The sequence below is a fragment of the Acartia tonsa genome, chromosome 8 (assembly GCF_053477335.1).
Source record: "Acartia tonsa isolate MP-2025a chromosome 8, ASM5347733v1, whole genome shotgun sequence".
NCBI lineage: Eukaryota > Metazoa > Arthropoda > Copepoda > Calanoida > Acartiidae > Acartia > Acartia tonsa.
Genome location: NC_137267.1, coordinates 38360647 through 38376532, shown reverse-complemented (window position 1 = coordinate 38376532; position 15886 = coordinate 38360647). Strand labels below are relative to the sequence as shown.

The window sequence follows — 15886 nt, the reverse complement described above, 5'->3', positions numbered from 1 at the left end:
TTGAAAATATTGATAATACAATTAAAAATATCTCTCTAACCGCGAGACCAATATGACTCTCCATTTAATAATCGTCAATTACCTTATCCCTGATAATAAATAAACAATGATAACAACATCCATAAAAAGGAAGCTCTTAATTTAGAAGAAAGGACAAAGGAACAATAACTCTGGTAAAGTGTTAAAACTTAAGAAGCAGAAAATTAAATACAGGATAAAGTAAAAGGATATACTTTCATTTTAAGGATTTGAATATATAGATGCCTCGCTTATAATATTGTACTTTGTATCCTAGGATTCTATTTCAATAATCAGATGAATAGGATAATTATATCATACAAAAAGTTATTGTCAAAAAAGTAAAAAAATATCATGTTTTAAATGGACAAATGATCTTTCTGGTAACGATTATAGAGTTGCTACGCTTTCTAATTCATACTGTTATGAGAATAATTTTACAAACTTTAAAATCGATAAGTAATTTTGACATTTCTAAATCAACGAAAAGATCTAACCGTTTCTTTTAGACGGACGGTCCGATCTAATTATAGTAAAGCTTCGCTTTTAATAAATATGTTTATGAAGAACTGAAATGAATTTATTATTATTATTGATAAATAAATAATTAAATATTGTGTAGATGACAAGCTATGAAAAGGTATGACACGCAGAATCAACACTTAGAAACTTTTAGCGGTAATTACCCTATAATCTACTAGTAAACCACTTAACCCCTCGCAAAAATATGATTATGAAAAAGGGGATTTATCGAGACTCAAAAAATGAAAGAACACGTCTACAACTTTTTGTTGTAGAGAAAAGAACTTACAAACTTTTTAGTAATCAATAATTATAGGATTGCTATATTATACCAGCACTAATCCTTAAAGAGATTCTTATTTTTTTATCGTAAAGCTTCCCTAATAGTCTTGTCATTTACTAAATACAATGTTTGAATGATCCATCACTATGAGAGCATTTAAGCACTAAAATGTAAAGTAGTAAGTTTTTTTTTCAAAAACTAATGATATCGGATATTGTTGGTGCGAATGGGTTTTACTTTTCAGGGAAGATTTATAAATGTCTTAAGTTGGTTGTTGTCTGTTGACTATATTTCTGACCTCCCCCACCCTCACCTAGAGGCTAGGGTTAAGCGGCTTGTTAGTTAAAAAGTCTAATAAGCATTTTAATTTTCTATTTGACAGAGAGCTATGTTGGACATTATTGTCCTTGTTATTTTACAAAGTTTTATCGTCAAGAACATTCCATTACCATAGTTATCTCTTTTCTTTTCTTTACCTACTTATATCTAACTTCTTTTTTTTTATGAATGATTCCTGTAAAAATGAAATACAATTTAGACTGAGTAGCAACTCTATAATCTTTACCTGAAGTTCAGTATGTCCATTTAAGAGTTGTTGATTTTTTTTATCTTTCCAGCACCAAATTTATCTATTATCTTAAATCTTTTTTTGGTATGGTGATTACTAGGCAGTTAAACCACAATATAATAAGCAAAGCATCTCAAGAAGCATTTCTCAAAATGTAAGTACGTCCATACAAAGCATCTTGTATTTAAGCAATTATTTTGTATTTTACTTTTACCCCAGGATTTACTTATTTACAAGGCCTTAAAAAGCTTTCTTAAAACGCAGAGCCTGCCATATTTCATACCTCTAGATTGAATTCAATTTTTTTTTTGTATTTTTAATCTATAATTCGTGATCTTATTTTATATTACACGGTTTGTGAAACATTAAATATGGATTTAAGAGTAAAAATAGTAACATTATATTATACCTTTTTTTACAGACGCAGCTTTCCACGGATAGTACAATTATTGTTATTATATCTTTAACTAGTGGCTTCGCCCCTAGCCTCTAGAGGCTTTGCCCCAAGAGGTATAATTACATCTTCTATTACTTACCCAGCAGAACGGATCACAAATTTTCGCACCTACCCAGCAGGAAAACATTTTGCGATTAAATTCGCAAAATTCGAAAATTTCGTAAAATTCGTAAAATTCGTAAAATTTGTAAAATTTGTAAAATTCGTACAATTCATAAAATTCGTAAAATTTGTAAAAAAGAAAAAAAATGGGGGGGGGGATTTTTTTGTTTTTTGGGGGGTTGGGGGTGTCCCACCCCCCAAGAAAATAGCTTAAAACCACCGCAGGACCAATAGGTATATACCCTAAAGAGTAGAATCCGATCGGTTCAGTGGTTACTGAGATCTTAAGCTTCAGACGGACGGTCAGACAGAGGGACAGACATCGTTCTTTTAATAATCGCGCTAGGGACGTAATCGAGATTTACATGAGATTTGATGCAGAGAGAAGGAAAGAAGGGATAATTTAACCTCCTAAAACCTTTCGAATGATGACAACTATAAAAGCAAATCTTTAAAATCATGACAAACGAATCTAAACACTTGTAATGTGTCAGAACTTTGTAAGAAGAATTAAATGTATAATTCTAAACAAAACTGTATATAAATTTTTAAATATGGTTTACTGTTCAAAGACATACTTAAATTTTCAAGTTTAATTATAGAGATGCTCTAAAATTTCACCTTATTGTCCTAAGAATCAATATATAATAGGATTATTTTATCATATTAGAATATGTACGGACTTAATACCTTAAAAATAAAAATGCTTTGATTTAAAAATAATTTCAATTTTAGATTATTGAAAGAGGACATAAGAAAACAGCCTTTTTAAAACTTTCCCAGAAAAAAAATTAATCTACCAGCGATTTAATTTAGATTATCATAATTAAGAATTGATTAATTCATCATCTTATCCCTTAAGATCTCTGAGTAAAGAGAAATTTAATTCTCAATTGTCCAACCCCTACATCCCTGAATTAGACGCCTGTCCTATCCTATTAGTTTGATGTATAAAAACAAACTTACAACAAATATTTACATCAAAATCTTGATGTTCCCGTCAAATATCAGATTTAGTTATAAGTGCAAATCTGCTCTATAATCTGTGTGTGTTTGTATTGGTGTTAAATTATAAACTACAGAGTATATTATCAATGTATATAAAATAAGATAATATCAATGATCAAATGTTTAATGTGTAGAAGATAAAAAATTACATGAAATTCATAAATTACATGACAAAAATTACTTTGTGGGAGTTTCTAAAAAAGTTTCTAAACAATATTGCTTTTACTTTTTGTGATGGATTGACTCTTATCCCCCCTCCCAAAATATATTTTGACTCCTTTCCTCTATTCCTGCAATGTTATGACCGTTTGTGGTTTTTTTGGATCTGGACTGAAACAACCCTTATTTCTAATATCTTTATTGCCTAGAAAACTATATTTTTGCAAAGCTAAAAATATTATCATTATATTATAAAATTTCCCCTAGATCAAAACATATGTTATTCTTTTGAAATGCAAAAACATAAAATAAATGGATATAGAATTGGGATATTGTGTGAGATTCTCGCATACCCGACTAAAATGTTTCTCCCAACTGGCTAATACAACAATACCCTCTTCCCTATACTTACCCTATACCCTCCCTTGACAATGGAAGAACGTATTTACCAATAATTGAGGACTATATTAGCAAACTTGATTGGCAACTAAAATTCCCCTGTCACAATATCCATGTATTTTATATATACAGGGTGTCTAAAAAAACTGCGTTTTCCGGTTTTGGGAAACAACCAGTAGGAGTATGAAAAAAATAATTATATATTCTTATTCTCTATAAAAATAAGGATCAATTTTATAAAAGGTGTTTTTTTAATATCTCTTAAAACAATAGCGTTTTTTAGAGCTTAAAGATTTCAAAATGTATGTGTGTTGCTTTATTCTTGAAGAATTTATGGCTATACCGTTCAATTAACTTCGTATTTTTACCAACATTTTAGCATGGACAACAAAATATTCTTAAAATTTAATTTAAAATGTCTTTTTTGAAAACAAAAATGAATTTTCTGATTGCTTGAATCTTTATTCTTAGTATTAACAAATTATCATATCCGTACCTCATACCCCCCTCTATAATCTGAGCTCTTAATTTTGATTGACAGGTCATGGCAGATCAACTCATAAAACTAAGTTAATCTAAGAAAACGCATTTTTAGCAACATTTTAAATTAAAGATAACTTCCTTTTTTTAGGTATTGAAAGAAAATAAAAAGTGACTTGTTTTATTTATCAATGCACACAGTATTAAAAGAGATTTTTTAATAAAAATTACTTTGTCATAGAGAAATAGGAAAAACAAAATTTGAATAATCTAAAAAGCTCCTTGCATGTAGCAAAAATAAATATATAAAAAACCTCAAATGGGGACACTGATTTAACCTTTTATTACTTTAATATTGTACTTTTCAACCTATATGGTGCAAAATAAATAAGTTAATTTAATGTAATTGTTATCACAGATTTAAGATCAGGCATTTTTACCCTGCATGTACCTATCAGTACAGCCGCATTTTTAGAGATATCGAAAAACACCTTAAATAAATTTTATGTACATTTTTACAGAGAATATGGACCTATAATTGTTTTTTTCGTGCTCCTTCTGGTTGATTCCCAAAACTGGAAAACGCATTTTTTTTTGGATACACATTGTACATATGTATAAGATATCGCTTTCAGTTTTTATTTGATTTATGACAGCTTAACATTATCAAAACATTTGATAAACATAATATTAATTAGTATTTCCAGTATGGCTTTGAAACCGATGAATATCCGGTGGATTATTTCTAGTTTTTTGCTATTCTGAAAAATCATGTTTAGCATCGTATTATAGACAATTTTCAATGAATAATAAAATGAAAATCTTAAAATTAATACCAGTTTTATTAGACCGGAAATACAGTATTATTGTAGGATTGGATTGGGCGAAATGACGAGTATGCAACCTAAATAATTAGTTTTATCATTAAAATTGAAACTAATGTTATACATATATTTTAGGTATGAAACTGCAGTCACTGAGTCTAAGATAACCCTCATAGAAGAATTTTACGCCAGGTATAGTTAACAGATTTTCATTTCTGCTACTTTGTCAGGCGCTTGTTCACAAATAGGAGTGTTTTCATTAATTGGGTTCTTGTTTCCTGTTGCTAATTTTATTTTCCTACTACTTTTTCTTTAACAAGAAGACGACCAAAATATAAAAATTGTAGAAATGAAATTTGAAAATACATGTGATAATCAAGGAGGGAGGGGACTTTGGGCTATTTATTGCACTGTCCCAAAAGTTTTATGTTAGCATTTTATTATTTGTTGGTTTAACAACTTTGGGGACGTTAATTTAATTTCGATTGGTTGTTTCATTAAGATGTCTGTTCATATGTTTGAATCCCTATGGGGTAGCTATGTATTTATATGAATTTATCGGCCAATGTTTTATCCCTGTGTGATAATATGATTTGATTTACCTGACCCAGAGATCAAACTTACAAGATAAATAGGTACTTCTAACCAAACTTTTATTTGTAGGATAGAATTTTTGGGGAATTTGGGTAGAAAAAATAATCATCCTTTTAAACAAAGTAGTAAGGGTTTTATGTCTGAAGCTTAAGATTTTAATTACCACTGAACCGATAAAGTTTTCAATTTTAGGAAAGCGTAACATAGATCCCTGGGTTGTTTTTGGCTATTTTATTATCAGCTTTTGGTCTTAGAAATGTTATAAACTTTTTTCCAGCCCTTATCTACTGTATCCAATACAGAGCCCCAAGACGGGGCATAGCCTCTAAAATTATATAAAGTAGTAATATAGTAGTATGTCTGTAGCTTAAGATTTCAATTACCACTGAACTGATAAAGTTTTCTATTTTGTGGAAGCTATACATAGATCTCTTAGGCTTTTTATATTTAATTTTATTTTTAAAATTGGATCGTTTTTTTGGCTATTTTCTCTCTCTTTTTTACTTACCACTTTTGAGTCCTTAAATGCAATGGGGCGCAGCCGCTAGTAAAACACAAAATATTATTTTTCCAACCCGTCCCCCCCCCCAAAAAAAAAAGCAGGTACCAACGGTTGAATAGCATTAATCATTATTGGAAAAAAAATTATTTTATCGCCGATTATCTTATCCCTGTATGTCTGTCTTGAACCTGACTTTGAGTAGGGTTATAGAGAGTAGAGCAGCATTCACTGATAAATCAAATTATCTTCAGGAATCAAGGATCATTTAATTTAGAAAGCTTTAGCGTAATATATATATTTTAACAAATTGCGTTGAGGGGTAAGTCGGTAATTCTTGGCTGTAAGTATTTGATGCGAATTTTAGCCAAACCCTTTAAATATTTTGTATTATATCTTTTATTGATCCATGTTTTATTGGCAGCACTTGCAGTGGTTGTGGCTGCGGCGGTGGCAGTGGCAGCACTAAATGATATTAAGATCCAGCTCAGATGAAAAAAGAAAGAGTGCGCTTACACACAAAGTACCTTGTTGAGCACTGAACGCCTCTACCCCAAAATAATAAAATTGAAAATAAAGCTAAGGAGAGGGATCTAAAGGGATAAGACAATGGTCGATACATCCTAAGAGGATGCACAAAATTACCTCTTCTGTAGATTACAATTAGTGGTTGAAACAATTGGACAATCAACCTAAAATGAACAAACCAATAAAAAATCCAGTGAAAGTCCCTACCTTAAGTTTATTAAGCCAACGAATGGGATAACGTTATTATAAAACGTTGGGGACTTGTGTAATGTGTCCTCCCTCCTTGGTCTAATATTTTTTTTTATATTTTTAATTCCCTGCACCCCTGAAAAGTATGTAAGTAATGTAATCCTATTGAGAAGAAGGACACGAAATAAATAAACAAATCAATAAAATAACATATTTCATAACTACAAACTTACAGGGATATAAAGGGATAAGACAATGACCGATTAGTTGATGAACATTCCCAATGATAATAGAAATATTAGCCTTTCTGTAGATTACAATTAGTGGTTAAAACGTTTGGGCACAAAAATTAATGAAACAATCAAAATTAATTCCCTAAAGTTGGCAAGTCAACGAATAAGAAAAGTTATTATAAAACTTTGAGGACTAGTGTAATAAACAGCCCAATGTCCCCTCCGTCCCTGAAAAACTTGTGCGAGATCACTTATTATGAAAATAGTGTACCTTACACCCCCTCCCCCTTTCCTTATGTAAAAGAAGTATATTATGGGTCTGTTTTACAAAGAACCCCTGGACCTTTTTTTTCGCATGGAATCTTCCTATATGTCTCGGGCAGGTTTTCGTATTTTTTGAGAAAAGAAAGGTCAAAAGTCTGAAATGAAATAGTCCATGAAAAATTGCCCCCATCCCCCTCTTAAAATAAGCACCTCTTATATATGATTTAAACAAGATATAAAGAATGAGGAGGGGGCTAGCCTATGCAAGACACATAAGAGTTTTTAAATTTTAGGGAGGGGGGGGGTATAGATAGTACATTAGAAAAATTGAACCCTCAACTTTTATTGGTTATGCAATGGAATTAATATTTCATGATACTTGTATTTAATATTCAAAATGCTGTTATATAAGAAACATGGTTGACTGCATTCATAAGTAGCAAAGTACAAAAATAAGTATTTTATCTTTAATAACAGCCAAGAAAATCACATTACCCCCATAGCGTAATTACAAACAGACAAAGCAAATGATAGAGTAGCTTCGCTATTAAAAACAAGGATAACAACATCCTTTTTTTATGGACCTCATTTAACTCATTTTTAACACAATTTTAAGGTATACAGAGGTACGAAAATGGAACCTTGTGTTTGTCAGCTGTTGTTTACACCTCAGTCTGTGTGTACTGCTAGTACCTGCTCTGGCCATCTACACAGAAAATCCGCCAGTTGTAACCTACACAATCCTTGGCATTCATGTAAGTTCTTTAATTACTCCGCTAGGGGTTATTTTGTTTATTTATGTTTAATTGTAGATACAGATCTGTTTGTACGTCCGATGTTAAACTGTCCCCATAAAACTTATTTTCGCCTCCCCCCCTCCCCCTCTTTCTCTCTCTTTCTCTCTCTGTTTTGAAACATAAACTGATGAAATTTATGAAAAGAAAATGATGTTAACCCCTTTATTTCTCTTTTTCCTTCAGACAAGATCGTAAACTTTAAAAACATCTAAAAGGTTAAAGGAAAAGCGATAAATCAATAAATGGGGGATTTTTATGTTTTTGATAAAATTCCTAATATAGGTTTAGATTTAAAATAAAACAATAAATCAATTGTACAGAACTTTAAAATCAGCCATAGCACAAAAAAAATATGCGTCAAACCCCCCCCCCCCCCTCGTTTTACCTCTACCCTACTCAAAACCTTAAAACCCCACATTTTACTTAAGCGTGCAAACTTTAACCCCCACCCCCTTAAATTTAAAGGGGGCTTTAAAAAACACCCTCCTTTGCTTTACTATATAATAGCTGCGATAATAACCTTTTACTGGTAGTTTTGTATGGGATAATTGTAATATTTATCCTGGCATTTTAATAATATTTTACTGGTCGTTTTGTATGGGATAATTGTAATATGTATCCTGGCATTTTAATAATATTTTACTGGTAGTTTTGTATGGGATAATTGTAATATGTATCCTGGCATTTTAATAATATTTTACTGGTAGTTTTGTATGGGATAATTGTAATATGTATCCTGGCATTTTAATAATATTTTACTGGTAGTTTTGTATGGGATAATTGTAATATGTATCCTGGCATTTTAATAGTTTATTTTCTCTCTAGACATCAATCATCAACAACTTTATTATAACATTTACTCACACCTTTACCACGGATATAAAGGGATAAAACAATGGCCGATAAATTAATGTACAACCCCAAAGATGATACATAAATTTTCCCCTTCTGTAGATTTACTTCGTAATTAAAACGTTTGGACACTCAATAAACCAACCAATCAAAATTCGATAAAAGTCCTCAAAGTTGTTAAGTTGTTAGTGTAATAAAAAGCCCAACGTCCCCTTCCTCCCTGAACCTTGTATAACACTCGTTTTACAAGCGAAGCTTTTCTATATCAGGGTTGGTCTGTACGTCCGTAGTGTGTAGATTTGTGCATGTTAGAATCTACAATGTAACAATGAGGTACAATATAGAAAGCGTAGCAACTTCATAACTATTACAAGAAAGTTCGTATTCTCAATTTAAATGTATTTATGTTATAGCTATTTTGTTTTATTTTTTAACATACTATTTGAATTTTGGAATGGTGATTTCTAGAATGACTTGGCAATTGTCACAAGAAAAACATCTCTATAAATGACTGTTGAGTTTCGCTTTCATGGATGTTAACATTCATTTTATGTTCAACATTCAAGATTTTAAAAGTCAAATTATTCTATTTTTAGCTATATTTTTAAAGGAAATTTAAATTTCATTTAAAAAATATGTTTTTTTAAAACTTTTAAGGAGTTCTATTTTTTATTACAATTGTAGTTGATCTTGATTTTTTTCAATCGTCTTATTATTTTAAATACTTATCTTTTAGATACCCTTTTTTGTATTAAGAGAAACAGATTAGAAGACCAAAATTAATATATTAAATTTTCCAGTATGTCTTCGAAACCGTTTAAAATCAGCTGAATTAGAACCAGTTCTCAGCCATAAAGAAAAACCATGTATAGCATCGTTTTACAGACAATTTTTCAGTTTGATATACGTGGAAAGCTGTCTATAATAAGATGCGATAAATAACTATTACTATATCTTTAGATCCTAGTATGCATATCACTGTTGCTAGCCCTGGTATCACCATTTGCAGTAAAACTATCCCTATCAGCTACGATTCTAGCTGTTGTAGGCTTAGGTATGTTATTATTATATTTATTTTTATTCTAAAAGGCTATTATTTCTAACCACTGAGGGGGCTCTACCCTTCTGAGCCTTATCACTGCAGTAAACACTCCCTGCAGAGCTATCCTAATTAAAAAATCTAATACTTCTAATTAGTTAAAGGATCTGTGTGTGTTTGTCTGACTGTCTACATTGAAGGATTTCGCTAACCGCTGAACCGATATTGTTCTCCTTTACAATGTAGCTTATCATAGATCCTTGGTAGGTTTATAACGATTTTTCTTGGGAGGGTACCACCCCCCCTCCAAGAAAAATCACCCCGAGAAAAAAATAACCCCTTGCGCAATTTTTTTTACTTTTTATTTTTAAAACTACAATAAATTTTTTTGAGTGGGGCGTCGAATTAACCCCCTACCACCTCAAGTTCGCCTAGAAGCCCAAAGACATAGATATATACATTGATATAGTAAACATAATGCATCCATAATTTTGTAGGTGTTATGATGACAATACCTGAATTAAATGATCAACAATCATCCTCCGCGTATCCTGTAGCTGTTATACTTTTTATAATTATGGTAGGTAACACATAATTAGTAGCAAAACTACTCGTCCGTCCGTCAGTCTGTATAAAAAAAAATATTGTTTATAGAGGTATTTAAACAAGGATTACCACATTCATGACTAGCGAAGCACAAAAGACCATCAATGGGCAAACGGACAAAGTGAGTTGTAGATCAGAGGTGAATTCTTTAAAAAAACTTTTGCCCCACTAAAAACAGTTTGCCCCACTAAAATTTTAGTGAATCAAAATTATCCCCTCTAAAATTTTAGTTTTCCCCACTGATTTTAGTAGGGCAAAAGTTTTTTAAGAATCCACCTCAGAAGTTTGAAAATATAGCAACTCGTAACCAGAATTCTGTATTTAAACTATTTTGAAACATCGTTTATGTATTATTTTTTGTTGCAAATATTCAACAGATCAAAATAGAAGCCATATTAAGATTTGTAATTAATATATATTTATGAGTGTTATTTTGTTACGGGTTTTTAAGTTATTTTCTCTTCATTTCATCCTTATGTAACATTTAGAATTTAAGAGATCTCTCAAAAAAAATTTTAAAAAATAATGTTGCTAAAATCTAAATAGAAATTCTTAATTTATCATAAAGAAGCCTTAAAATTTTGTTCAGTATGGCTTCGAAAGCGATTAATATCCGCTGGATTAGAACAGGATCTTAGCCAAACTGAAAAATCATGTATAGGATTGTATTTTTTACGAATTATCAAATAAAAATCATAAAATTAATACCAGTTTTGCTAATCCTGGCCTCTTACCCCTCGAGGCTAAAAAAAATTTGTTCAATTTTATTTTTTAATATCCGCGGAAAGCTGTCTATAACACGATGCGACAAATAACTAATATATTTTTGTTCAGGGTTGTTTACCTTTGAGCAAAACCATATCACTACCAATGATTGTAGCATTCATTACATTCAAGATTATTTATCAACAGGTCAACTTTTATGATATAAGCGCAAATGCTCTAGGATTAGGTTGAGATGTTCCAACGTCTGTTTATACGTCCACAAAAAGTATTTAATTTTTTTTTATAAAGTGCCAATCCTCTCTTTAGAATAAAGCCCTCCCCCCTTTAAAAAATCACTCCTCACCTTCTTTCTGGGGGGTTAGGGGTAATTGTTTAGGAAGGGGTGTCAGTCCCCTTCCATTACCCCAATCAGCTTAAACACCACAGGACCACTAGGTATATTCCTTGAAAAGCACAATCAAATTCGTGCAACGGTTAGCGAGATCTGAAGAGGCGGATGTACTGACAGACATTGTTCGTTCTATTTAAACTCGAACCATTTAAAAATTTAAAAGTTGCTTTTTTAATATACTTTCATTTTGTCATTCTTGCATTTGGCACAAAATCACCTCTGTGTCCTCTAGATAGAAACTGGTTCTGAACGGAATGAAAAAACCTGTCTAGTATATATTTATTGATCTATTACAGTGTGATGAGAAGAATTTGCGAGAACCAAAGCATATCATATTCAATCTTGTTGTTTGGGTGGCTGCTGCAACCTTTGGTGCAACATATCATAGGTAGGCGTGCCGCAATTTTTAACATGTTTAACCAAATGTTTGGGTGGCTGCTGCAACTTTTGGTGCAACATATCATAGGTAGGCATGACCCTACTTTCAACACTTTAATCTTATTATTTGAGTGGCTGCTGCAACTTTTGGTGCAACATATCATAGGTAGACAAAACGCAATTTTTACCATATTTAACCAAAATGTTTGGGTGGCTGCTGCAACTTTTGGTGCAACATATCATAGGTAGGCATGATTTTAAATATTGAACCCTGTTGTTTGGTTGGTTGCTGCAACTTTTGGTGCAAATATCGTATATAGGCAATGGGCTACTTTCAACACTTTAATCTTATTATTTGAGTGGCTGCTGCAACTTTTGGTGCAACATATCATAAGGCATGTCACAACTTTTAGCACTTTAATCTTATAGTTTGGATGGGTGCTGCAACTTTTTGTGCAGTATATCTCAGGCATGACGCAATTTTTAAATCTTAAATTCATATATTGTGTAATTTTCCACGCAAAATAAAATAAAAGTAATAAAAATTCCCTATATTGTTAACTTGGATCTTTGGCCCCTATCAGCCTTTATCAGTGGAAAACTTTAAAATATGTTGTGATAAATAAATAATTTACACATCACAATATATATACATAAAATATACTTTATTTCCTTGAAATTGAACATTTTATTGAGAAAATCCCCATCAAAAACATGTTAATTCTATTCAACTTTCGTTGCTGGTAAACATAAAATTATATAATTATACTGCAATATCAAAATTTACTTTAATTTCTTTGATGTTTAAATTTCTAGATTATTAGGAAAACATCAGTAAAATTGACAAATTCATTAAAATTGCAATATAATTAAGGATTGTAAGTTGGAAAAAAAGAAGACATTAATGTATGTAAGTGTGATTTAATTATGACAAACAAAACTACCCCTTTCTGTTGATTTAAACTTTTTGTGGAAAAGCTTAGACAACCACTTAAGTTTAAATTAAGGCCAAATGATGAGAGATTGTGTTTGTAATACTTTAGGTACCAGTATAATTCAAAATCCAATATCCCCACCCCCTCCATTAGAACAAAGTCTTTTGTAGTTTAGTTGTTGTCATATTTTCTCACCCTGTACAGTAATTATAACCTAACCTAACATAAAGTAAAAGACAAACAGAAAAAACTAACAACCTTTCCCTTTTATTTTCAAAACTATTCAAAATAGCAGAGAGGGGTTGGTTCTATGCTCAAATAATCACTTTTAAGGCATTTTTTCAACTCAGTTCTCATTTTAAAAAGTTATATAAGAAAATTACGCAATTTCAATCTCGGTAAGGAAAAGAATATTAATGTGCTGTATATCAAAATACAAAAATATATTTTAGTATATAATCTAATGCAATTTTTTTTGAAAATGTATAATTTTAGAGCATTTAGCTCTTCCTACAGTTTTAACTTAATTGAACTCAAAAAACTTTTTAAAAATTTAGATGCTAATTTCATTCATCAAATCCCTTCCAAGGAGCCGTGAAAATAAATGACAGATCTAGAGAGTTCGTTATTGAGCATGGGCTGCTATTTAACCAATTAATTCCAATTGAAAATGCCTCAAAATTTAATATTTTGTTGGGGTAAAGTTGGCGTATAAATTGTATTTTCATATAACTTTTTTTTTCCACTGGTTATTCAGTAGTTTTACTTTAATAAAACACTGTTTAGTAAAAGCCCTGATATTTCATATGCTTGGATTTTGAATAAGCAACAGAAAATTATTCCAAATAAGATGATAAGATAAATTTTAGCAGCCGCGCACCATATAAGTAAAAAAAGGTAAATCTAAGCCGTAATCACTCAAAGCCAACTTAAGCCACTATCACCTAGTTATAGTTTAGTCACATTAAGCATCACTTAAATACAGCCGCTCCCTGCTCGCTAAAGGCGCGGCTGCTGCCAAGATCTCGCTAACCTCGCCTAGAAGTTAGGTATATCCAACATTTATATAATTTTATATTTTTTCTGAAACACTTTAAATTCTGGAATCTGATGAATGGCTAAACACCAAACATTTCATAACTGCCAAAAATCATTACCTAAATTGAACATAAGTTCAGCAGCTGTTTTTCAAAATTTCTGGTAATAATTTAAGAGATACAACGCTTATTTATTTTATACCTAATTATTACATGAATCCAGACAGACTTTACTTTGAACTATGAATATCCTTGTCCCTCAGCTGGATTTTAAAATTAATTAAAGTTTAGGAATATAAGTTTGAAAGATAAACCCTCCTCCTCCCTTTCAACTTTTTTTCTATTGTATTACCAGGGAGGCAGGGAACATTGGACTGTAAATTACACTGGTACCCAAAGTTTTATTACCTTTACTGGCTGGCTAAAAAAACCTTGTTTTTTTGAGTTTTGATTGATTGGGTTTAAATACCAGTGTTTAAACTTGTCAACCAATATTTTTTATCAATAATATAGATATACATTATTTTATTGTCCATTGTCTTATCCCTTGTGATTCCTGTGTATTACAGAGTTTTATTATGGTTATGCAACATAGTTTTATTTTTCTTATTCTGTCCCTACTCAAAGCTACTCTATAAATCACTTTGTCTGGACGGCTTGGGGATATTGTATTTCAAAAGGAATTTATCTGCTGTTTACAAATAGTTATCTGAAATTTTTATCGAAGAACCCCAAGATCAATGTAAATCTACTCTTTACTAATCTTATTCATATGCTTGTCTATAAAAATTTTATGAAGCCAGGAATTTCATGAATGAAAAGTGATTTTTTTAGCTGCTTTCAAAGATAGATAGATAGATCCTAGTAAAGCTCTGGATTTCTGTTGTTTAAAAGTTTAGCATTTTCTAATTTTTAAAAAGATTTGCTACGTTTTACTGTTAACATCCTTGTTCATTGATGTTTTATATTGTTTCAGCTACAAATAAACGATTATATAACAGTATGTACAAAAAAATTAATTAAACATTCTATTTTATTATTTTTTTTAAATTTTTTTTCTAAAATTAAAATCTGAAATGGTGATGAAAATATGATGATCTTCCTTTAAAAGTCTACAAAATTACCTCTTCTGTAGATTTCTGTAACTGTTGAAACGTTGAAACTCAATGAATTAACCAATCAAAATTTAAAATAAATACCCAAAGTTGGTAAGCCAACGAATAAGAAAACGTTATTATAAAACTTTGGGGACTAATAAACAACTCAACGTCACCTCCCTCCCTGGTATGTTGATAAAATTAGAAGTGGTGGAAACTTAGAAGGTGTAATGTATACAACCCTCTTACAATATAATAGCACCCCTCTTGTTACACCCCTCAACAGCTCTCATCCCAATCAACTTTGATATAAGGGGGTGTCAGAAATTGTCAAAATTTTAGCAAAGTCCTGTGCACAAGACTGATTAGAAATATACTAAATCATAAAATAACATATCAATGAATATATTATTACTTGGATCCTACACCAGATTTTCATGTTCTGTAATAAAGTAAAACTTGCAGCGGGCTAAAATAACGATTTCCCCATTCTGCCCCCTTTACCCCATTCCCTTACCTCCTTCTTGATGAACGAACTGAATAATACACGAGTTCCATGCAAGCAAGCTAAATTGATGACAGTTTTCCCCCTTTCATAAAATCCATATTTTATTCTACATATTTTTATATATCTTGTCTTATTTTAGATTGGTAAAAATTAGTCAGAGAGAGTCTTGGAAACAAACTTCTGAAGCCATTAAAAACAGGTAATAGTTATTTATCGCAATCAGTGAGAATAGACCTGAGGGTCCAAAGGCCTAGGCTAACAAAACTGTTATTAATCTCATAATTTTTTTTCTTATATTCGTGTTTGAAATCAATGATTTTTTAGTATGGCTGAAAACTGGTTTTAATCCGCCGGTAATTAATCGGTTTCGAAGCCACACTGGAAAATAATTAG

At 31.0% G+C, this 15886-nt stretch overlaps 1 protein-coding gene across 1 annotated transcript in view; it reads left to right on the top strand.

The window, feature by feature from the left end:
* LOC145326603 (adenylate cyclase type 1-like) overlaps positions 1-15886 on the top strand; it is an 82389-nt gene that overhangs the window by 2332 nt on the left and 64171 nt on the right. Inside the window, exons 2-8 of the mRNA XM_080169974.1 lie at positions 4956-5012; positions 7744-7882; positions 9737-9830; positions 10313-10395; positions 11256-11333; positions 11835-11926; positions 15633-15692. Of these exons, the coding sequence (XP_080026100.1) occupies positions 4956-5012; positions 7744-7882; positions 9737-9830; positions 10313-10395; positions 11256-11333; positions 11835-11926; positions 15633-15692 (603 nt within the window). The remainder of the gene's footprint in view (positions 1-4955; positions 5013-7743; positions 7883-9736; positions 9831-10312; positions 10396-11255; positions 11334-11834; positions 11927-15632; positions 15693-15886) is intronic.